Below are 26,449 nucleotides of genomic sequence, written 5' to 3'. Positions count from 1 at the left end.
TTTATTTTCTTTTTACTCCCAAACGATCGCAGTATTTGTCAACAATTACTAGAGTAGGATCATATAATCCCCTCTCTTATGCTGTACATTGCATAGCCAGCTTGCGTCATGAATGAACCGCACAAAGACAGGGAGCTTTGAGTGAAAAAAAAAAAGAAATAATCATTCGACTGTACAGAGGTAACATCTGGAGACATCTCGGAGGCATCTGTGTATGGTTAAGGTACTGTTAGTTGACAAGGTAATTATTTTACATTTTTCAGTTTAATCTGTTTACAAATGCATTTATCCTTATAGCAATCCATGGTCTCCTCATTTGGAACGAGGCATTCAGATCGCTTTCAGTAATTGAATTAGTTGAGGCTTTGGGAGGAGTTTGTGTTTTTTTTTTGTGAAACGCCCATTTTCACAGTTGAAACCAATGAGGTTGCGCTGTGTGGGGCAGGAGCCGAACCCACTCACACACTCGGTGAGTGGGGCTGCCTTTGCTCTAACCTTCTCATTCCGTTTAACTAAACTGCACGAAATAGCACGTTATCAGCGACTGATTTCATGATTCCTTATATATTGGATGTTGCATTGGGACTACTCGCATTCAGATCCAGGATTTACAACCGGGTGTGCTTTGTTAAAGTGTTTGAAAATGCCTTTTTGCTTTTCGTTTCAGGAAAGGAGTTTTTTTCCTCATCCGTGACAGTTTGAAGACAACCCCTGACTGAGCATCCAGCTCCTTTATTCCTCACGAAAAAGGCATAAAAAACATTTTGGGTCAGCTCTTGGGGTTTCATCTTAAAGTTGAAAAGCGGACTTCAGAAACAGTGGACTTAAAATGAAAAATATGAACTGAAAATAAAATCTACTGTCTTTTATTTCGTTATTCTTTGACTTATTTGCCCTGGTTACTGGTGGTTTGCGTTTTAAAGTGACTGGCTTTACCCTGTCTGTATGAAGACCTGGAAAAACAAGGAGTTTTGTAACACTGTGGATATTATAAATACATTTTCACGTTTTGCTCGCTTTACCTGGATCAGCTTGCACGGTACATGTTGGGTTTGTTTGGAGCGGTCCTGACAAATAAGCAGTGCACACAAGCTGGTACTGTCCAAAACTGATGCAGCTGCTGACAATAACACATAAACTCAACGCGAACATAATATAGGATCTTCAGCTGGAAGAACCATATTGACTTCATCAACGTTATAAACTACGTGAACCGATAAACACTTGCTTTTTCTGTTTTTTTTTTCTTTAATCTAACTTTTACCGTCGGATCTGTGACTCTTGCAGTGGTCAATCCAATTACATTGCATGGGATCGGCACGGTCCAGGCTGCAATAAAAGCTCTTCACGCAGCACCAATACACTCGTATTTTAACGGTATATTTCCAGATACTGACACATAACAAACATTGCTGCATTTTCTAAAACGTCAGGCCCACTGATGTAAATGAGATTAATTTCTGCAAGAAAAAGTGGTCCCTGAGCCGAACACAGCTTTCTAAAAAACAGTTTTGAAGAGGATTGCGCGTCGAACTTTAGTAGTGATGTTGCATGTGGAGATGTTGACGTTCGTTTTTCTGATCCTGTGGATGTGTGTATTTAGCCAGGATCCCGGCTCCAAGGTAGTGGCTGATCGCTATGCCGTCTTCTGGAACAGCACTAACCCCAGGTAAGTAACAATCAAATCGGGGAGAAGGCCTTCGAGGGCCGTGGCTCAGAAACTTACCAAGGGTGGGGAGGAAGAAGTCAGTGTCGAGGCAGTCCCGTTGTGAGGGTAGAGTTTGGTATATGGGGTGGAGAATGTCAGTAAGATGTTTTTAACGATGCTTGTTTAGACTTTAAATTCAGACATTTTGGAAGGAACTATAAGCTATTTATTGTAAGCTTTATTATAACCCCCCCCCCCCCCCCTCAACAACCCCCTCACACACCACAACCCCCTCACACACAAGTTAGATATGAATAGTGCCTATTTCATTGTAAGAAGGTTAAATTGGCAAATACCAGCACTATGACCATGTTTATTTGGTCAATTAAAAGCAAACAAAATACAACGTTGTAACCATTTTATCTAGATGGTGCTAGATGTTTCAGTAACATTTTAGTAAAATATAATTCAAGACGCGATACTTTAACGTGAACTTCATGGAACCAGATGTCAAGCTTAAATCAGCGACCACGTTTAATACATGGGTATGTTTATATATCCAGAGGTCAATGCATCACATTCTATTATTTATGTGAACACAACTTGTAACATTGAATCTAAGGTAATGCAAAAAGTGTACGTGGAACACATGCACGGGTAAAAATGTAACATCAGTCGATTTAAAGGATGTACAATTTAAGACATGCACATTTGCACTTATCAAAAAAAAAAAAAAGCAAAACAGAATCTAAAATTGACTTTAATACCCACAAGTAAGGTATACGCTGTTGCACCTAATGCTACTATAAACATAGACTAGTTTATCTGAACACTCTATAAACTATCAATTGTTCAGTAGGCTGTACATCTGGACTGCTGAAAAGTACAGCATACGGGAGTTTAGATTACTGATAGAAACAGGTGTTCACGCTGTTAATACGCATTGAAACACAGTGCGTCTGGTTCAGATGAGTACAAAACATGTTTTCCATTCAATGTAGTTAACTGAATATTGTCATCTTTATCTTAAACAGAAGTTTCCAAGCAAAACTTTCAATTATTATTTTAGTTCCCGAGGTCGCGAGGCATTCTCTGAGTTATCTCCGGACCATAAACCAAATACTACTGTTTGGTTGAGGATTAGAACATTGATTTTTGTTACAGGTCATGGTTTTATAGATTTTTCTGTGTGGTGAAAAAAAACAACTCTCTTATATTGAGGATTTTTTGCTAATGTGATTTCTCATACACGATAAGTCCGTCTATTATCGTATAGCATCGTCTGGTTCGAAACCCTCAAAGCAGAGTCATTTTAGTTTTCATTGACAGGATCACAGTGCTTGAAGGTAAACATTATTTTTTAACCTTGCAGTGACAGACAGAACAGATCTCAAGTTTAATTTGAATTATGTTAGCTAGAATGACCTTTAAGTATATGTTATTTACAGAGCAATTATTTATGTAAACCTGCAAATCTCTGGTAAACGAAAAATATAGCTATTTTCTTTTTTAAATATGGAGATGATAATTCCTATTCCAGATTTATTTAATATACAATCCAACTTAAAGACTGATATATTACAAACATTACTATGTTAATATGTTATTAAAATGTTGGTCTAATAGTGTGAAAACTTTTGAAATACACAGGCTTTGATTCCTAGGCAAATGTTCCTGCCATGTAAATTCAACAGCAAGTTTGAGTCTAAAATATACTTGGGTGATTAAATGCTAAGCTACTCCATTCATACACAAAGTAATAGTATTGGAACGCACTTCTAAGTTACTGTGCAACTTTTACAGTGGGCAAAGTTAAATGCTTTTAAATTATTTTTTTTTTTTACTTTCAAATTAAGACAAAAAATAGAAAGACTAAACTGTTCTAAACCATATAAGCAACTTAGAACAATGTTTTCCACACCCTTCACAGATACCAATATAAGGAGATTGATTCGAAGCATTACACTTGTATTTGACTGAAGTAACGATTAAAGGTGTAGAACTTGGACTGGGTTATATTTTTTGAGATTGTCGGAGAGCTCCTGTAACAACAGAAAGGGATTGAATATAGATTTATTATAGACTTGTTATAGCAGTGGAAAATGTATGCCTACTTCCCATAACAAAACTGTTAAGTAGGCTATATCGTTTTTTTTGTTGCATAGTTTCGCTTCAGTTTCTGTGCTCCTTTTCAAATAAATACTGTGTGCCAGGTTTCGTTTACTCCAAAGTGCAATTTCCATAGTTTCATGAGAGATAAGTGTAAAGGTCTGAAAACTAGCAATAAGCGACTCATTCAACTGTATTGTATTAACACTTTTATGTATCTAAAGTACCGTCCTGTATTTCCTATCACATTTTCCGGATTTTGAAACTACACCAAATATTGATTTGGTTTCCAGAATTCTATAGGGAACATGTGGTACATCCTCATATAAATCCCAAATATAAACAACAGTAAACAAATGAACATGTAAATCATTTTTAAAAAGAATTGTCGTATATTCAGACATGTACTGTATTGTAGACTGACTGACAGTATTGTGCCGTGCAAATCTCTTTAACAGTCAAAAATAAAAACCTGTTTCCTAAAATAATGCACTCATTACTGTAGTCACTTCAAATTGTACAGTAGATTAAGCAAGTGTGTGCCTTTTGTGGATTCGCTCATGGGAATTTCTGGCTGATCTCAGTGTTGGTCTACTAACATCTCCTTAGTCTTTAACTATAAAGCTATTTGTTCTCATGCAAAAACACAAACCAACTCTTCAGCAGATCTTTAGTAGTGATAAACATAATATCATTATGGTTTTAAAATTGATTGGCAGGCATCTTGGAATCACTGTTCTGTTAAAGAAAAATCCAGATGTGCTGACATTTGAGTCCACCCGTCAGAAGTTAAAAAAAAACTCAAACGAATCAGCATTCCTTACTTTAAATTGTACGACAGACAGGGGTAAATTGATATTTTACCCATGCATATAGACAGTGTTATTTAATTTCTGAATTTTAATATGCGTCAAATAGACAGTTAAACAGAGAGTTTTTATTTTTTATTTTTATCACAACTTTTCACTGCCTTATGTTGCTAGTTTTCTCACTTTCGATAGCATTATTGAGAGCTTATTTGATTTATCAGCCTTAGGGCATCACTATCTCCCACTAAGCAGAAGAGTGCTTTTCTTATGTGTAGATACATTTTTTCTGTTTAAAGAATTTTAAACATTTTTAGGTTTTTTTTACAGAGGAAGGATTTACTATATATTAAACTGTGTGCATCTGATTTACCATAGTAAACTGCCTGTCCTGTTCACATTGATGGGGTTTACATGTGCATATTGTTTATTTTGTAATGTGCATATTGTTTATGGTTAAACTGGTTAATTATACTGTAGCAACTTTATACCAGTATGTGTTATTTCTTTATCCAGTTTAGTTACAATTACTTACCCACTGCTTTATTTATCAGTAGTGAAAAAACAAGAACATCATAAAAAAGTATTTCAAGAGTTCATTATTTCCAGCTCTGCCGATTCTCTGTACTTTAACCACAAGGGTACTCTGGGTTTGGGCACAATGGAGTGATAGTTTAACAGGCCTAACCCCCCTGTAAGAGAGGACACCTAGTTAAGGGGTTAATTACTGTCCTGGACTTCTCTCCATTGAAACTTGTAAATGCCCTTAACGAAGGGACTGCATAGCAGCCCGCCCGTCAGCCCTGTTTCCTGTTGGCGAGGTTCAGATAAAGATGAGCCTTTCTCTCTCTCCCCCTGTTGCTATGGACCCAGCAATCACACAGCTCCATGCTGGGCTGAGAAAATGAATGAATACAATTAGTACTTCAGGAGCTCTGGCCCCAGCTGGGTGTGCTTGTGAGAAAGACACGCATATTGAAGAGGAATTCTTTGGAAAAAATCTGTACATGAATTGATAGTGTCTTTAAAAGAATTTTAACTTTAATGTTTTGAAGTAAAGCACTTTTTTTTCAATAAATAGCTTCAATTGAATGTAGCGGGTCCTCACTGTTCTTTCCAGAAACACTTGGGTAGTTACATTTTTAAAGTTAAAATTCTGGGATTGTGAATATTTTGAATCACATTTTTAAAAATGGTTTCTATACTGCTGTTTCCGGTTTCCGGAACCTACTAGAATTAATGCGCTTGACACCCAATCCCGAATCCTGATTTACAATTTGCTGTTGCAGTAATATTGTGATTCAAAAAGCAATTTTATTTTGTAATTGTATATATATATATATATATATTTAAAATTAGGCTTAGAAATGCATTTATTTTGAATCAGAAGTTTCTCATGGGAAGTTTAAAGAACTTGTTTATCACCATCCACTTGTTTACCACGATCCACTGTACAGCACAGTTAAAACAGCAATACACTTCTATTTGTAGTTTTGATTTGCTTGCTTTGTGTGTAGAATTAGTTATGTGACATATTTCCACAACTGAAATTGTAACAGTAAATGCTGTAAAATAATTGTAGTTTTATATAATGTAATTTTTTTTTTTTTTTGCTGTTTAAAAAAAATAATGTTAAGTTGTTTTATACCTGCCAAGGCAAAGCAGAAACCCAAATCCTCTGGGTGCATATCAATTAAAGTAAATGTCTCCTGGCTTTAATAGACACCCAATGTCTAGTACAGCTCCCATCATAAAGAGGCTGTGGTAGCTGTTCCAGTAATTAAACCCTCATAATAACTGTATTATTTCTCATACACTGAGAGAGGAGAAGGCAGAGGGTTCTAGTACTGAGTATGCTCTATCAGGAGAACAATGAAAACTAATTACACACTCTGCTGTCACCATTGTTGCTGGGCTTGTCATTGTCGGAATGAACATGACAAACTACGTGTGTTTTGTTTGTGAGTTCTGTTTATGACACACAACTTTTTGAGAAAAGAGTTGCTTGGGTTGTTTCTTCCATGCCACGCACCCCTTCCTTAGCAACCCCCCGCTCCCTTCATTAGCCCTCCCCCATCTTTTCTCAGTCTTTAATTTTTCTGTTCCCAAGTCTTGTTTTTTATGTACTCAGCCGGGTTTCCTCTGTTTTTAAGGTTAATGTGCTGAGCCCTTCACTCAAACTGCTGGGATCAAAGAGAGTGGGAACAAGAGTTCATTAGTGAGAACTAAGAAGCCAGACTCGGGGATAACCCCTGTGCTTGAATGGTAAACGGGGTAGAGAAGTCCCACAAAACAAAAAAAAATGTCACATTAAGAATTGAACCTGAAATTGCACATGAAATAACCAGTAATTAATTGATTGCATTTAATAAGAGCATTGTAATAGCTAAGATGACTTTTAGAGTCGTTATAAATGGCAAAACTTCAACATGTAAGAATAGAAGATACAATATGATTAATACTTAGTCATCAATAATAATAATAATAAGAATAATAATAAGAATAATACAAATATATAGTTCTGTAATATAAAGTTCCATTTAATGCTTTAAAATAATAGTGTGTTAATAATAAAGTCTTAACAACCACAATGAATGAGCTCTTATTAACCTTGTGTCTATCATATTATTAGCAAATGGAAATAACCCATTTTATAAAAAGTGCAGATGTGGGGAAGTATCCATTTCCATTTGTGTGAGGACATGTTTTGGGATTAGTTTTACATGAGTAAGTATTAGAGAAGTAACAGAAATCCTTCACAGGTTCAGTCACTGCTGCACAGCCCCGTTGTGCGTTCTGTTTAAATAAAGCAGCAGTACCTATACTTGACCTTTAAGGTGCACTCTTGTTCAGATCTGAGTGGGGAATTTTTTTTTTAATACCTGCAGCCATCTGGCAGAGTTTTATTAGGAAATGGCAAAAACCTGCTTGATACAGAGTCGCTGACTGTTAACATTTGCAGACTTTCATTTTTTTCTAATGCTTTTTTATGTAATTAGAGCACGACATTCTCCATTGATGGGCAAGTGATCTCATGGATTACTCTGTCTCAATGTAAGAGGAGAAGATGGCTAGATGGGGATCAGTCTGCAGCTGGGTAAGAAGTGCTAGAGTTTGCAAACACAAAAGTGATGTGCTTTGATTCACCAGATGACCACATTTTTAGTAGACATTAAACGTACAGTAAATACACATACGTTGGATGTGGTCACACAAAATCAATTCATTCGTTTAAGTCCAACAAATAGCTGTGTTTATTGTATTAGCAATCAAATCATCTCAATCAGACACATCTCCCCCTTACTCCTTTACATGCCAAGCTTTTACACTAAGTGGTTGGTCAAAAACTGTTTGCTGTTCTTTCTTAAACATACAAGTGCTCTCATACTTTCCACTGGCATCAGCCATACATTTCTGTCAAACCCACATCATGTATGTAACATTATCCAGGTTATATTATTTAAAAGTAAATCACTGCCATTAAACATTGTATAGTTTACCATATATTTGGGTTGGAGCAAAGTTTTAGCAATACAGAGTGCGCACGACTGTGTTATTAGGAAACCAAATTCCTTTAAGAAAACGATGGCTGCAGGAGTTTTTTTTTTCTCCCAATTTTGTAATGAAAACAAACAAATTGAAAATACTTCCAGTTTAAGGAAGACAATTTTAACACTTCTCTTTACAGTAGCTTGTATTTCAGCATTTTCTGAAACCGAGAGATAAGTACTGTGCTTGGGAGAGATGTAGATCAGTCTGAATTGTCAGTTCATGGACATTAAACCTACAGAAATGTAATTTGGGGAGTGTAGCAGTTTAAAGTCAAGTCTTTTACTTTTTGTACTCAAACCTCACTTCATTTGCATTGGACTACAGGATATACCTTTAATGTCAAAGCACCTTCTCAGAACTGCGTATTAGAAGATATTAGAATCAAAGTGAAATCTTCAGCGCATAGTGACAAAATAGATTTTTTTTTAAGTGGTTCCTTGCTTAGAAGGACACAAATGCAACCGATTTTGAACAGTTTTAAGTGGCTTAAAGGAACGTTATTACAAATCCATTCCTGGCAGCCCTTGGGGTGTAAAAATATTGGAGGTACAGCGAAGGCAGCTCTTTCGAGAGATTTTGTGACACAAGAGTTGGGTTAGCAGATACTTCTGCACTAAACATGCATGTGGTCCTAATTGTAGCGATTAATAGGTGTGTTTACACTAGCACATACATTCCGCAACGAGAGGACAAGAGTTACGATTCCGCAACATTTTGCTTGTGTAAACGCGCTGAGGACATATGCACACCTACATGCAACATCATCACAGTGCTGCTTTTGAATCAGAAGAGGGAACACAACAACATTTTCGACTCGAACCATCTAAATAAAGTAAGTGCAGCTTATTCATATATATATATATATATATATATATATATATATATATATATATATATATATATATACATATATATATATATATATATATATAATTTCAATTGTATTGTTGCTCACCTTTCCGAAAGTTCTTCAAATGGTCACCCAGCGTCCATGGCTTTCGTTGAAGATATTCAAAATATGGTGCTCGATGATGTCATCATTAAGGCACAACGTCACCACCTGTTCAGCTTACAAAGTACGCATGCTCACACTTCTGTCCTGAGAGAAATACCCTCTGCTGTTTTATGCACGTGTAAACGTGCTGTTTCGGAATATTTTGTACCAGAATCGTATCAGAGGGGTTCCGGAATGACAGTGTAAACACACCTTTAGGGTTGCGATTAACTGAAAAAAAAAAAAAAGTTTAAAGTTGAAGTCATTTAAAAAAATAACATGAGGGAAATTGCTGGAGACAGGAATAAAAAAAATACCTGGAAGGGTGAATCAAAAAGCCGCTTTAAGTTGGCACTCAGCCATTCAATTTGAAGTTTATAAGAAAATATTTTTATATTGTATCCAAGCTTTTGAAGTTTGCCCGTAGGTCACCAGAATGTAATTTGCTCTGCGGTAGCTACGGCATAGTTTTAGACAAGATAAGATTGTTGTAATTTAATTTGGCTTTTACTTGTACATACTGTATTTAGATCATATAACCTAAGTTTGATGAATGTTGACTGATAAGGGCTAAACAAAGCAGACATTTTAACCCTTTTGTGGTCCAGGAGTGAGATGGCCTGTAAAATGCCTCTTTTTCCTGATCCTTTTATTCAAACTTCTGAATACAGAAAGATATATCTTCCATACACAATATGAAATGACCAATACACAACATTCTTTTAACCTTTTTCCAAATAACCATAAAATTGATTTTATTTAAGGGGAACTGACTTTTTTTCAAATTTGTTTATTTGATTTTTTTTTTTGCCCCTTTTCATTATCATGTTTTTTTTTCCCATTGTATTCTGTTTACCTTCATTTTTTCCTCCCCAAGAAAAGCCGGGAGCCTTGCATGGCTCCCTGCTGGTAAGTTCCGCTTTGAAGGAGCCACAAAACAGTCGCATCAAACTGCAGTAAATATTGACTAGGTCTCTGAGCTCAACCCTTCTCAAAGCCAGCGCTGCCAACTTGAAAGGCTCCTATTGTTCCTCTCTTAGTCAGCACTCCATAGCTGGGGCTGAAAGTATGCATGTGTTAAAGGAGAAGAAAGAGAGAGGGGAAATTAAACGGGGAGCCCAGTTGAACTTGTAAATGCTCAATGTGGAGGAAAAGGAAGCCTACAAAAAAGGGCAAAGGCTTATGCCATGTAACAGAAACTTTGTAGAGCGCAGTAAAAAACACTGGCTGCCCTCTCATCCATCTTGGAGTTAAAAATGCATGTAGCTGCACTTGTCGCAGTCAACGCTTGGCATTAAAGGTGTCATTTTAAAAAACTGGTGTTCTGCAAGTGTATCAGAGATAGGATTAACCCTTACACATTTGAATTCTATTACTACTGTACACCACTCTACAGTACGCAACTGTAAAGGTGTCAGTTTTTCGCTATATGTGTTAAACTTGTAGCTTAACCAAGTTGGCCTTGTTATTTTAATTTATCAGCATTTTGATGAACATAGCTATAGTGTTATTAAAAATGATATTGCACAATTATGAAAATTACTGTAACAGCAGAAAAAGGAGTAGATGCATTTTGAATAGAAAAACAGTTCATATGCAGAGAATGGTGTTAAAATAAAATACTGTAAGAAAATGACCATGAAAGTGCATGCAGAATCAATTTACTTATTAAACACCAGCTCTAGACTTATGTTTTGAAATTCTTGTGAACGGGTCCGTAAATGTGTCAAATGTGAACTGGGCAAAAAAAAATTCTACCTTATTATTGCTGTTAATATCAATTGAGATTTATCTAAATTACCATAGTCCGTTGAATTTAAGGCGCAGCCCAAATTTCCCACCCTCAATTTGAGGAAAGAATAAAAATGCATTTACAAAGATACAACCTCAATTACGCATACAAGAAAACGACGTATGAAGTTTGCGGCCGTCTGCTGTCACACAGAGCATTACAGTTATATGCTGCTTTTCATTTCTACTTGTGATTACTTGCACCTATTTTCCCTTTTTGTTAACTATGGTATTTCTCGGCATGTCGAAAAATACTGGGGACTGATCAGCATTTCCAAGCTGGTACTGTTTGTTAGAACTGAGCCTAATAACGAAACGCTGAAATTGTAAAAAGCTTCCCTTCAAATTCCTCAGGAAACTTTTAAATCACATTTTAAAACATATCTGTGTGAGTTAGATTATTTTTGAGCTGGATTGCTTGGCTGTTGGCTTCCTTTTTATTTTTCGGTTTTATTGTGAAGTGCCCTGGGATGCTTTGTAAGAAGAGAGTAAGTTGTGTTGTATTGTATTCTTTGAAAATGGCTGCCTGTGTGTCATGGATGATTCAAGATCGGGCAGTGACATGTTTGTTTGTTTTTTCTCTGCAGTCAGTTACGCTGCTGCTTGTGTATTCCTGCAGTGACTTCTTTTGTTGGCGATTTTAATACACGCATCACTATACTGTACTCGAGTTTAAGACACATTTTTAAGAAGAAAAAAATGGTTTAAAAATTTGAAGGAATACGATAGTTTTCTGCTCAGGTTGCAACTGGTTCAACACATTTGCCCTGGATAAGGGTGTCTGCTAAGAAATAAATAATAATAATAATAATAATAATAATAATAATAATAATTTGCTGTGGTGGTGTTGACGGTGGGGGGAGGGGGGAGTTGCCATAGATACTGTAGCCAGCATACCTTAAGATCGATCACTTAGACTGAATTAAACTCTGTTAAAAGATTAAAATGGGCAATAACTTGAGAACTCAAGAATTTGTTTGAAACACACATTTATTTGTTTCCTTTAAATTTAAAAGCACATAAGATAACATTGGCAGTTTGTGGGGGCTTTTGTAAAGTGTATCTTGTGTTTAGGGGAGATCAGCTTACGGAAAACCCATAGAACTGCAAAGCAGTGAGCCACTCAATGGCTTAAGAAGTCATCACCTCATTGTCTTTTGTACACAAAACCCTTCCGCTGGGATCTTTCAACCTCCCCCTTCATTGCTCAAGAAACCATGGGCACAACTGTGCATTCATGTTAACCAGTTTAAAAGTTAATGAGATAAGACTTAAAAAGAACCCTAAACTGCATTAAGCTCCTCAAACAAACACAAGGGCTAGTGGTTGCCACTGGCAATGGCCAATCCATATGAGGGGGGGATGAAAAAAAAGGATGTTATTGGGAATTGAGGCAGGAAAGGCTAAGATGATAAAATACGACTTAGCAGCGGACTTACTGTCAGAAGGGGCTCTGTTTGGATAACCGTCCCTTTCCCCAACTCTCACTCTGTCCGCTCTCAAGCCCACTTCATAAACGCTAGCAGCTGGAGGTCTCTTCCTGGTAATCACGGATTACTGCCGCTTTACATTTTTTTAATAAGTCCTTGAATTTAGAATGCCCACTGAGTTTCTCTGTATGCTTTAGCATTCTATGTTATTGCAGCTCAGTGTTGGCTGCCTGACTCTGGCAGCCCCACGTTGGACCAGATGGTTAAGGTACATTCAACATCAGCAACCAAGGCGTGTTACAGCAGCAACAGCCATGTCAGAAGCGAAACTGTCTGAACGAAACAATATGGCGGCGTCAGAGAAGGCTGCAGCCTGTGCTCAAAAACACAGCAGGGCAGACATTTTGAATCGCAATTCATACTAATAATAGAAAAAAGAGCCAGATACAGTGGCATATTTTCTTATTTCTTGATTCAGCTCCTTTTTGATTTCCGTTTTAATCAGGTTTGTAATTTTGCAAAACAAAAGATTAATTCATTAAATAGATACATCCATTCAGAATAAATGTGTGCTGTTTTTTTGACTGCCCAAGAAGAAGAAGAAATAATACAGACTTCTGGCAAAAATATTGAATGCATCAGTACAACATTGTAATTAGCAGCAGCTGTGTTTTTTCTTCAGTTTCTGATTAGGTGAATAAAAACACATGCATTTTACAGTTAAAGCCTTGCAGCAGCCTTCCTTTATCGGAAATAAACATTGAATTAACTGTCAGGTATCAGTAAAATAGATTTCTGCTTTAACACACATTTTTCTACAATTAGTTGCTCACCTGCCGACTTCTTCAGCTGCAACTGCTAATTATAGTGCTCCTGGGCATCTAACACTTGTTATTCTGACCCAGTTATGGGCTTCGCTGAGCAGGTATGGGACAACTTTTGTAGTATGTTGCAATCCTAGAAAAGATGTTATTGTAAGTTGAATGCCACATATGTATTCCAGTATGCCAATAAATAAAACAGAATAACCTAGTAATAACCTAGTACCTACCTTGCCTCAGTTATTTTACTGCTAAGTGTCAGCTGGGATTGAGCTTGAAACAGGAGTGGAAGGATTTGTGTGCAGTCCACCACACTCTTGAAATGAAAAGTCACATTTAGTGCAACAAAAAAAGGTATTCAAGTTAAGTCGCCAAAATATACGAAGTTTAAATATAACCAGTTATGTGAAGTGCAGTACTTGCTTTACATTTACAGTTATGCCAATTATAAAAATAACCTATTTTCTACCCTTCCATATAAATTATTTGTAATTGCATTAGATCAATAATTTGTATATACTTTGTGGGGAAAAAAAAGGCTGAAAAGTACAGTGATGGGTATTTTTTTTATTATTATTTGGATTCATGTTTCTGGTATTGTCATAGTTTTTTTTTATCGTGTTTTGCAATGAAGGACAGTGTGTACTGGGCTTTTAGTATTGTAATCTTTTGATGCATTGGTTTTTTTAAACCGCTGTATATAACGCATTCACTTTAAAAGGTAGCCAGTGCATATAGGAAAGTATTGGGGGATAAGACAGCAATTAAAGAGCTATGATGTGGCCGGTTCAATAGGTGAAGTGTATTAAGTCAGATACAAATTCCTATTCTAAGACTTCTAGCATTATTCACAATACCCAACATCTGCATATATTTATCAAAAAGCGTGTTCTGACCTTAAAATGGATAGGCACAGTAAATATTTTTCCAGTGAGCAAACAAGGAAATAAATTACACTCATACATAAATACTAAGTCAGCTACCTTTTGTGGCACAGAAACAGATGTTGCTTTCTTTTGTTTTGCTGCCAGTGTTTCAGGAATAAAAAGCATGGCTAATGGTTAGGCTGGTTAATGGATTGTCATGGTTTTGTAGACATGGGCACAATACAAAGGTAAAACATACCATTACAACTGCTTACATTAAAAACACAACAACACAATGTGGTATTTTTCTGTTTATATGATAATGCCTGGGTTGTAGTTTAGGCTAAGGAGTATGCTTTTTTCTTATCTCCAAAGGTTCTGTCCTGTATGTTGTGTACAGCTTTACAGTTCATTTTGAACCCTGATAGAGAATAGAGAATGCTGGTTAGTTTGGTTGCCATTGGGGGCTTAGCAATTTAGTTATTTACTGTCATGTTTTTTGACTGTTTAACTCCTTTTAGCAACATATACTTCTGCACATATAGAATAAAAAATAGATGTGGATGCCGAACCCATGAAACAAATCCTATACCAGTATTTTGTAATGGCATCACGTAGTCACCTGGTTGTCTAAAAATGAATCTGACCCGTGAGAAGGGTTAGTGTAATAAAGTGTTTTAATTCCCGGTCTCCACATGAAATATTGCACAGAGCTGTACCACAGTAAATAAGAAGTGAAGGAAGTCAGTCCGTAACTCAAGCTACCCATGGGTTCCAAGTACGTGTGAGAGGTTGTATAAATGGGAACTGATTTTCTAGGCGCTGGGAAACTTTATAGATCAGAAATGCTCAATCTTCTCACAGCTAAGCTTAGTTATAAAATAAATTGTTGTGTTTGCAGTTGGTAGAACTGTGTAGTACCATGCATTTCTTCTTCCGAACTTGATGTGACTTCACGGTTGTTTTAGTTGTGTCAAATTATTAGTCTGTGAAGGAAGAGATAAAGTATTTCCTTGTATTGAATTTGAGCACGCTCCGTGCTTTGGACCCAATGAAATATACAAAGCTGTTTGTGATCTCACAGTCAAGCTGGACATGCAAACCTTTGCACGCACATAGGGAAAATGAGATCGATGCTTACAAAATTCCTATAATTTAGGCAATATTTTTCACACTTTGCTGTTTTATCCCTTTACAGGTATTTTAATATTCTTCTTGAAAGCCCAAACTGAATGTATTTTTAAAATCCTTTTTGTTTTGTTACTTACATCTTGGTTTCACAGAAAACAACCACCTAGTCGTACTTATAAATAAAGCGACACACGCACACACTCACAGAAAACAACCACCTAGTCATACTTATAAATAAAGCGACACACACATACACTCACAGACACACACACACACACACACACATATATATATTAACAAAATTAGGCAACGATTATTATATAACAATATGATTTATTGGAAATATATACAAATGTAATAGATAACCCTATATAGTAATGTTCTAGTTAAAATAAAATGTGTCATTTGCATCTTTAAAAGCTTTTTAGTTCACATTTTTCATAAAAGAGAAAAAAAAGTAATGGTTTAAAATGATTTAATAAAAATATCTTCAGGTAGAATTATACCAATTTTATTTTCAGTCAATACACATCTGTTTAAAAATACATTTAATATACTTAATACTTAATACATCGGCATAGTTTAATTTAAATAAAGAAATACAGAACATACTTATATTCGTCATGATTGTTGAAAGGAAAATTTAAAATATCAAATTGTTATTGGCATTTTAGACTCCTTTCTGTTTTATTTGTTGTTGTTGTTGTTTCCCATTAAAGACCCTTATTTGTCAATTAGCATTGTGGTTTTTAAAGATTCCAAACTTTTTTTTGAGCCAGACTTGATTCACTCCCACCCCTTACTTTCACCAATCCTGCAGTGACAAGATCCCACAGGCTGAATAATGCAGGAGCTCTTCCTTAGCAAACAGGGCGCTGTCAGTGCATTAGGAAGCTGAGCCTGCCCTGACGGTACATTGCTTGCACTGAGCTCATATCACTGGTAAAAGGAACATGGCACGCAGGTGCTTAAATTATTTACACTCATAATCGGCCTTTATGTTACATCGCCCATCTAGGGCTCTGTTATTCTAGTGCATAATTGATGGTGCTCAGAAGTGGAAAAGTTACAAAAGCAGAAGTAATGCAATGCGAAAGTGCAGTGAGGCGGTCGGAGCAGCCAGCTGGCACGGCCTGTCAGCAGTATGTGGTACCGCCGGCGCAGGATTGCGTGCGTAGACCCGCCACATCAGTGGGAGGAGAGGGCATCAAGTGTAACTGGTCTTGACGTTGAGCTGGTGCAGAATGCCATCTTCCCAACAAATTAACAAGTTAACTGTCGTCCGTGACAGGCTGAAAAGTCTCTTTGTTGTCTCAGTAGCCATGTTCCTAAGAAAAAACTAAAAAGGGACAGAAAAGGGGGTACTGCATAGCTGTCGCCCCAGTGGAAGACTTCCCCAACGAGGTTGAGTTGGGCACAGCCCCTGTTCTTTTCATTCATTTTTCATTTCATTTTTCTCGGCACCTCAGTAGAAGTAGTTGTTAATCAAATACGGACCCTCTAGGCTACAGCACTTATTATTATTATTTATTTCTTAGCAGACGCCCTTATCCAGGGCGACTTACAATTGTTACAAGATTTCACATTATACAGATATCACATTAATTTACATACAATTACCCATTTATACAGTTGGGATTTTACTGGAGCAATCTAGGTAAAGTACCTTGCTCAAGGGTACAACAGCAGCGTCCCTCACTGGGGATTGAACCCACAACCCTTCGGTCAAGAGTCCAGAGCCTTAACCACTACTCCACACTGCTGCCACTTATTTTATTGATGAACTAATATATAAACATCGAAACTAAAAACGGTTCATTTTAATTTACATTGTTTTCCAAGGAATAGTGGAATTTAAAAATCAAACACTTAGATGGATAAAAGGATCAGTGGTTTGTGACTGATCAGGAAACTAATCTGAGGAAATACACTGCTTTTTAGTCTTTCCTTACAGGTTTGACAATACGAATCTGAGTGGAAAACCTCTCACCTCGTATGGATTACTATTACAATAGATGTGCTTATGTTTGACTTCATTGCAATGCTTAACTTTCTGAAAAAGGTCCCCACCCCTTGTCTGAGACGGCTGTCAGTGCATTTTATGCAAGATGAGCTGATTAGCTCTGAATGGTTTAGCATTGAAATATAAGAGAGCTCAACAACTGCAGCATTATGAGCTGATTTTAATGGTACCACTAGGTATCGTATATCAGTCTCTTAAGATTCTCCCAAACTGCCATATATAGGACAAACGTGCGTGGCATAGCAATATCTAGGCTAGAATAAAAGCACAAAAGGGCTTCGCGAATTTACTTGCTCTGGTTATGTGGATGCAATAGAAATGATCACATTTTTATTAAGATACATTTACAGAGACTCACTAAAAAGTAATGTGCTTTGTTGTTGTAGGTTCTTTATAATGGAATGACATATTTATAAGGAAATAAATTATATGGAATAAAAAATCAATATCGTAAATCAAGCACCATTGCAACCATTTTAATCCCAGACACTTCTATCCCCAATTACCCTAAAATGACGGCTTTTAAAACTATTCATGCTGTTATAAATGGATTAGTCAGAATCTTGCTTTTTTATATAGAATGGTCTTTTTTCAGTTTTTTTTTCTCATTAATCTTCTAATACCAATGTCGTTGGTGCATTACTGTGTGGCAGCAAGACAAATTGAGAGGGCTGGTTGTTTTACTTCAATTGGAATTACTGGTATAAATGTAGTGTAGTTATACATATCACTATTTCATTATTTCTGTGTGCTGCTGGGTTATGTTTAGAAAATGTGCTAGTATATTAATGTACTTTATAGTATGATGGAAGACTGCAGAATGTATCAGTTTGAGAATTAGGAATCCCGGGGTCACAGCTGAAAACCAGCAGATACATTCGGAGTGACTTCTCTGCTCAGTTCCCATTTTCCTATTCTTTTTTTTTTTTTTTTTTAAATGTAGTCCTCACCAATGATTTTTTAACCCAGTTTTCTCCCCAATTTGGAATGCCCCCTGAAACGTGTTCCTGCCAATCTGTTATTTTTTGCACTGTGGATCCACAGCGAAGCCACCAGACCTACAGTCCAGGAGGACAACACAGATCTGAATGGCTCCAATGCAGACCTGCAGGCGCCCTATCAGCCACAGTGGTCGCTGGTGCGCAGTGAACCGTGGATTGCCTTGCCAGCCTAAGCCCTCCCTACCCGGACGACACTCGGCCAATTGTGCGCCGCCCCCTAGGAACCCCTGGCCACGGTCGGCAGTGACATAACACAGATTCGAACCTGCGATCTCCGGGCTATAGGGCACATCCTGCACTCCACGCGGAGCGCCTTTACTGGATTCGCCACTCGGGAGCCCCTCCCACTTTCCTATTTAAAATGTGAAGAACAAAACTGTCATTGCTGCACTGTTACAGACATTATTGGATAGTACAGGTTTTGATGCATTATCATTTCTTACTTAATAGATTTTCCTATTAGTGTCACCAAATGCTGAATCAAGCAGTTAAAGGGCAACATGTGGGTCAAATTATTAGCAGGATTACTAATAGATGTATTACTTTAATACGATTAAACAGTATAACGATGGGTTATTTTTATATAGCTGCCCAAATAGAGAAATGGAAAGGAATAAATTAGCATAGCTTATTTGTTTTAAAACTGTCTGTTTGAAATTCTGTTCAGACAAATGTACAAAACAGATGACAGGCTTACACTGAAGCTCATTTTCCAGATAAAATAACCTGCTGTTTAAATGCTAAGTAAGTTCATTGCAAGCAAACATTGCCCCTTGACTTCAGGAGATCATCTTTTAAATATAATGGGTCACAGTACAGTATTGTTGTATCTGTCAGTGAAGAAAAAAATAAACAAGTGTAGAATAAATACATTTTTCTAGCTGTGTTTCATTAATTTATGTATGTGTATAAAAATGCTTCCTTTTCTTTTGTAAAACATAATAAATGATTTCCTTTCTGTAGGAAATCCTTTTTTTTTGTATGTAGATTAGCATCAGTAACTGGTGGTCGAGTTGAATCACAGTGTAAGGTGTAGATGGGGCCTAGGGTGTATTTCACACCTTGCTTATCTAGAACAATGAAGTGCTAACTGGTGAATATATATACTCTTTGTCCTCGTCACAATAGGCTGTAGGACCTAATACCCGGAAGTGACCAGCTTCCAGGATATTCAAGAAATTGAGTGCGGAAAAACCACACTTGTTTTCTACAGTGAGGGAACTGGGGGTAAGATTTTGAATAAAAAAAAGAGTATTTCAATCTACATGCGATGTAAATTTGAAATCGGGGATGACAGCAGTTTTTACACTTTTTTTTTTTACAAAACAACATACAGTCTCAAATGTAAAAATCATAGGTAAATTCACAACAAGCCCTTTATGCCTACAATAAATCTCAATCCAAAATGAACAAGTTATTAGCCAATTATTCCTGGTTCTCGTAGGGGGAATGCTTTTGTGAAACAAACAACAATGTGTATGTAAGGGTTAAACATTGAACAAACATTCACAAAACACAGTAACTGTGTCATTCCTTAAAGTATTGCATTCATTATAATACAGTCATTGCATATTTCAATTATTATATTTTACACAGTTTACCCTGGATACCTAATGCAGCAGCAATGTTTATGCATCTATCTGTATGCTAATAGCTCTCTCCATGATGGTTCTTGTGGTGATAAAGTGGCTAATAACCTTTATTATTTCAGCATGCTGAAAATAAATGTTTCATCCTCTACCATCAAGTTAGGAGTTTTGAGATCTCATCTCAATTCATCCTTCTGTTTTTAATACCCCATCTCATTTACATGTTTTATATTAACACGCCAGATTTGAGATCATACAAATATTATCATTACAATAAAAAGTATATAAAATGTATAAAATGCTTTGTATTTGGAGTCATCAGCATCATTTAAATGAAGCAACACAGAATCCACATAAAATAAATCTTCAGAAGATAATAATGTTAAACTCTCTAACAGGCTGTAAAAAGAGTCGGTTTTAAAATTATATTGGGCTCGACTGTTTCTCTCGTGACTAATAATAATGAAATATAGAAGAAAGTTAGTTAATTAATGAAAGCGTTTGGAGATAACGGCTGAAATGTTGGATGATTTTTCTAAAAGATGAAGGTAATATTTGCATGCGCCTTGATTCATTTACATTTCAGTAAGGGGTAGCTTAAAGTACATGCAAAATGACCAAGAATTATGCACCGCATGCATGTTTTTTTAAATGAAACGTCTGATTTAAGGAAAATGTCCTGTACTTATTCACAGGCCAGTTACAAAGATTGATAAATCTCAGAAGCATTACCCGTAATGTGTCTGAAAAGAAGTACATTCCTTTTTTTTTTTTAATTGCCCTTTAATTAAAAGGGCTTTGTATGTAGTTAGACTCAAGCACCAAACATCATACAAACATGCTTAAAAGGTTTTTAAGAAAAAATATATTTCAATTAATTTTGCTGTAACTGATGTAACATAAGGTAACAATATAACTTTTGTTTTTACATTTCATATTAAAATGATACAGTTTTAACAATTTTTAGGCTGTTTCCTTATTGGTGCCCTACTTTGCATTAACAAAATACATGACCAACATGAAACCCCACAATCCCCACACATACTCAGTTAACGTTTTCACTTCAAACCAGGCCATTGTATTAGACCTCTTTTTACTTGGATAATTTCTTTAACCCATAAGCTGTAAGGATGACTATGTGCGTCAAACTTTGTCATTTTCTTTTGTAATGTTCTCAATTGTGTTACTTTTCCTAATCATTTATAGTATATTTTTCTTCAGATGCATAGAAATATATGTTTTGCTACAGAATCAGGCATTTATTTTGAACCTATCTGTGACACGAAAAGCCTAAAAATAATGCCTTATCCGTGCCCAAGCAGATCTGCAGCAGTACATGCAAAATGCTCATTGTGGTAGGGCAGGGCTCTGCTTGTAATTATTGTATTATCATTTAAAATGATTTGTTGTTTAAAATGCATTGTGGGGTTTGTGTTTTGGTGGTGGTTGGCAGGAATGGAGTTAATTTCCTATTCCTGCCAAATACATGTGAGAATGTGGCTGGAGCTAATTTGAATGATTAATGGTTAATTAGGCTGCAGCCACATGGTATTTAAGGAGGGGGAAAGCCTTTGTTTGGGAGAAGAGAGTTTGGTGAGTGTTGGCTGGTATTATTTTGTAACATAGTGAAGGCTAATGCCCAGCCTACAACTGTTTAGACTTTTGTTTGAACCTTTATTTGGGCCCTTGTGCCGGTTATTTTGTTTCTGTGTTTGGTTCATGGTACTCGCACCCCATTGGTATGTTATCAGCCATTGATTGGACGTTATCAGTATTTATCAGTCCGATTTTAATGAAGCAGTAGGTATCGCCCATTGTTTGGAACCAGCAAAAACACTATCATGGAAACGTTACCTACATAACGTATTTCACCGTTTTTGCTGCATCAACCACAATGCTTTGCAGGTGAAATTGTGATGTTTTCAAAACTTATATTCCAATTGTTGCATTTATACCAATTATTTATTTGTGATTTAGAATGACCAATTTGTTTGCTTTTAAACCAATTCAATTGTTACAAAAAATGACTATTCTATGTCCATTCATTTTAATTACATACATGGTCTTGTTATACAAGTGCTGAATTATACACTGCCTTTTTTCTTTATATATTTACACAAAACCTTGCTTAATATAATTTTAGGAGTGTCAGCACTGTACTTGCATTCAGAGCACGTCTGCCGATTAAAATAAAAATACGGCTAAAAACAAAACAGTATTCGGTTCAACAGAGACAGTCAGTAGCTTAAACACATTTAAGCTAAGTGCTCCGTGTTTCTGTGTAGTTTGACGTTAAAGAATTGTGGGAAATGTCGTTTTAAAACCTTTAAATATACCTTAACTTCTATGACTCGACCCCACATATCCCACAATTCTTTTCAACGGCCTGCAGAAACACGGAGCACTTAGCTTAAATGTGTTTAAGCTACTGACAACTCTCTGTTGAACTGAATACTGTTTTGTTTTTAGCCGTATTTTTATTTTCATCAGCAGATGCGCTCTGGATGCAAGTACAGTGCTGACACTCCTAAAATTATATTATGTGAGGTTTTATGTAAATATATAAAGAAAAAGGCAGTGTATATTTTAGCACTTGTATAACAAGACCATGTACAAAATTTGAATAAATGAACATAGAATAGTCATTTCTTTATATGAGTTTAATTGGTTTAAAAGCAAACAAATTGCCCATTCTAAATCACAAATAAATAATAGGTATAAATGCAACAATTGGAATATACGTTTTAAAAACATCAAGGTTATGAATTGAAAACATCACAATTACGTTTTTGCTGTGAGATCAGGTTGCAACCAATGGCTGATAATGACCTGCTAAACCTGCTGGTAGGCTCAGTAGGTGCCTACTGCCTCATTAAAATCAGACTAATACTGATAACTTCCATTCATTGGTTGATCAGGTGCGTGCTCGTGACTTGTTTTGTCAAGCCTTTTTGTTTTGCTCTGTGAGCAGTGTTTTTTTTTTTTAAATGACCTTTTGATTCACTTTTTTGTTTGAATATAAACATGCACCAGCGCTTTTCAACCCGCAAGTACCTATCTGCGTCTTGGCCAACTTCCTGGTCTGGGATGTCATAGCTGAGCTGTCCTGTCACACTCATCAATCACAAAGAATTAGAAGCCTTTCAGTACGGTTGTGTGACGCTAGTATCTGTACGCAGTATTCCATCTTGACTGTTCCAACTTATTCAAGCCTCAGATCTTTTTGTGATCTCCAAGCTTGCTCTCCGCACACCAGTGGTGAATGGAGGCATAAAAAAAACATTCCATATTGATTTTTTTATTCTTAAATTTGTGCTGTGGATTCTGGGTCTATGGTTGAGAAATGTGCTTACCGGAGTTCAGTGTACTGATTTAATATATATATATATATATATATATATATATATATATATATATATATATATATATATATATATATATATATATAATATTTCTTAAAACAGAGTAGCTGTCAAACCTTGCTTGAAATGGAAAGCATTATTTAAATAATACCGAAAACATGAACAACAAAGGACAGAAACTCATTGATATAGTTAGGGTTGTAATCCTATCCTTGGTCAATCTGCATTCAGAATTAAAGTTATCGGCAAATTAGATTGTGAATTGCAATTATAAAAAATACAATTATAAAAAATACAAATAAAAATAATATATATATCTATATATATATATATATATATATATATATATATATATATATATATATATATATATATATATATATATCTGCTTTCTTAGCATTTAGATTGTTTTTTTGTATTTTCAGAATAAATATTTGTTTTTCTATATTTAGTAATTAAAGGCTTTGATTGGCACAACAAAAACAGATGTTTTAGTATGGAAGAATTGTTATCCCATTGCAGGTTGTAATTAAGTGAGTCTTATCTTTAATTTAAAAAGGCGAATGGAAGTTGACAGAATAGTAATTACGTTCCAGTCTTGTAATTTATAGCTGCACGGTTTTTATTTGCCGAAATGGTTTTTTTCTCTGTACAAAAAACCGCCGAAGAATTTATCAGCTACTGCATACCAGTACTTGTGTAGATTAAGAGCCACTCATCAGTGGATTGCCTTGCCAGCCTAAGCCCTCCCTACCCGGACGACACTCGGCCAATTGTGCGCCGCCCCCTAGGAACCCCTGGCCACGGTCGGCAGTGACATAACACAGATTCGAACCTGCGATCTCCGGGCTATAGGGCACATCCTGCACTCCACGCGGAGCGCCTTTACTGGATTCGCCACTCGGGAGCCCCTCCCACTTTCCTATTTAAAATGTGAAAAACAAAACTGTCATTGCTGCACTGTTACAGACATTATTGGATAGTACAGGTTTTGATGCATTATCATTTCTTACTTAATAGATTTTCCTATTAGTGTCACCAAATGCTGAATCAAGCAGTTAAAGGGCAACATGTGGGTCAAATTATTAGCAGGATTACTAATAGATGTATTACTTTAATACGATTAAACAGTATAACGATGGGTTATTTTTATATAGCTGCCCAAATAGAGAAATGGAAAGGAATAAATTAGCATAGCTTATTTGTTTTAAAACTGTCTGTTTGAAATTCTGTTCAGACAAATGTACAAAACAGATGACAGGCTTACACTGAAGCTCATTTTCCAGATAAAATAACCTGCTGTTTAAATGCTAAGTAAGTTCATTGCAAGCAAACATTGCCCCTTGACTTCAGGAGATCATCTTTTAAATATAATGGGTCACAGTACAGTATTGTTGTATCTGTCAGTGAAGAAAAAAATAAACAAGTGTAGAATAAATACATTTTTCTAGCTGTGTTTCATTAATTTATGTATGTGTATAAAAATGCTTCCTTTTCTTTTGTAAAACATAATAAATGATTTCCTTTCTGTAGGAAATCCTTTTTTTTTGTATGTAGGTTAGCATCAGTAACTGGTGGTCGAGTTGAATCACAGTGTAAGGTGTAGATGGGGCCTAGGGTGTATTTCACACCTTGCTAATCTAGAACAATGAAGTGCTAACTGGTGAATATATATACTCTTTGTCCTCGTCACAATAGGCTGTAGGACCTAATACCCGGAAGTGACCAGCTTCCAGGATATTCAAGAAATTGAGTGTGGAAAAACCACACTTGTTTTCTACAGTGAGGGAACTGGGGGTAAGATTTTGAATAAAAAAGAGTATTTCAATCTACATGCGATGTAAATTTGAAATCGGGGATGACAGCAGTTTTTACACTTTTTTTTTTTACAAAACAACATACAGTCTCAAATGTAAAAATCATAGGTAAATTCACAACAAGCCCTTTATGCCTACAATAAATCTCAATCCAAAATGAACAAGTTATTAGCCAATTATTCCTGGTTCTCGTAGGGGGAATGCTTTTGTGAAACAAACAACAATGTGTATGTAAGGGTTAAACATTGAACAAACCTTCACAAAACACAGTAACTGTGTAATTCCTTAAAGTATTGCATTCATTATAATACAGTCATTGCATATTTCAATTATTATATTTTACACAGTTTACCCTGGATACCTAATGCAGCAGCAATGTTTATGCATCTATCTGTATGCTAATAGCTCTCTCCATGATGGTTCTTGTGGTGATAAAGTGGCTAATAACCTTTATTATTTCAGCATGCTGAAAATAAATGTTTCATCCTCTACCATCAAGTTAGGAGTTTTGAGATCTCATCTCAATTCATCCTTCTGTTTTTAATACCCCATCTCATTTACATGTTTTATATTAACACGTCAGATTTGAGATCATACAAATATTATCATTACAATAAAAAGTATATAAAATGTATAAAATGCTTTGTATTTGGAGTCATCAGCATCATTTAAATGAAGCAACACAGAATCCACATAAAATAAATCTTCAGAAGATAATAATGTTAAACTCTCTAACAGGCTGTAAAAAGAGTCGGTTTTAAAATTATATTGGGCTCGACTGTTTCTCTCGTGACTAATAATAATGAAATATAGAAGAAAGTTAGTTAATTAATGAAAGCGTTTGGAGATAACGGCTGAAATGTTGGATGATTTTTCTAAAAGATGAAGGTAATATTTGCATGCGCCTTGATTCATTTACATTTCAGTAAGGGGTAGCTTAAAGTACATGCAAAATGACCAAGAATTATGCACCGCATGCATGTTTTTTTAAATGAAACGTCTGATTTAAGGAAAATGTCCTGTACTTATTCACAGGCCAGTTACAAAGATTGATAAATCTCAGAAGCATTACCCGTAATGTGTCTGAAAAGAAGTACATTCCTTTTTTTTTTTTAATTGCCCTTTAATTAAAAGGGCTTTGTATGTAGTTAGACTCAAGCACCAAACATCATACAAACATGCTTAAAAGGTTTTTAAGAAAAAATATATTTCAATTAATTTTGCTGTAACTGATGTAACATAAGGTAACAATATAACTTTTGTTTTTACATTTCATATTAAAATTATACAGTTTTAACAATTTTTAGGCTGTTTCCTTATTGGTGCCCTACTTTGCATTAACAAAATACATGACCAACATGAAACCCCACAATCCCCACACATACTCAGTTAACGTTTTCACTTCAAACCAGGCCATTGTATTAGACCTCTTTTTACTTGGATAATTTCTTTAACCCATAAGCTGTAAGGATGACTATGTGCGTCAAACTTTGTCATTTTCTTTTGTAA

General features: G+C 35.8%; 1 protein-coding gene across 2 annotated transcripts in view; it reads left to right on the top strand.

Moving 5' to 3' along the window:
- The first annotated feature begins 437 nt into the window (after positions 1–437).
- LOC117973239 (ephrin-A5) overlaps positions 438–26,449 on the top strand; it is a 104,883-nt gene continuing 78,871 nt past the window's right edge. Inside the window, exon 1 of one of the 2 annotated variants that reach the window (XM_059022988.1) lies at positions 438–1,669. In XM_059022988.1, the coding sequence (XP_058878971.1) occupies positions 1,545–1,669 (125 nt within the window). In that variant the 5' untranslated portion in view covers positions 438–1,544. The remainder of the gene's footprint in view (positions 1,670–26,449) is intronic. The other variant, XM_059022986.1, reaches the window with a different exon arrangement.

Source organism: Acipenser ruthenus, chromosome 1 (assembly GCF_902713425.1).
Source record: "Acipenser ruthenus chromosome 1, fAciRut3.2 maternal haplotype, whole genome shotgun sequence".
NCBI classification, from domain to species: domain Eukaryota; kingdom Metazoa; phylum Chordata; class Actinopteri; order Acipenseriformes; family Acipenseridae; genus Acipenser; species Acipenser ruthenus.
This window is presented reverse-complemented; position numbering and strand designations above follow the sequence as displayed.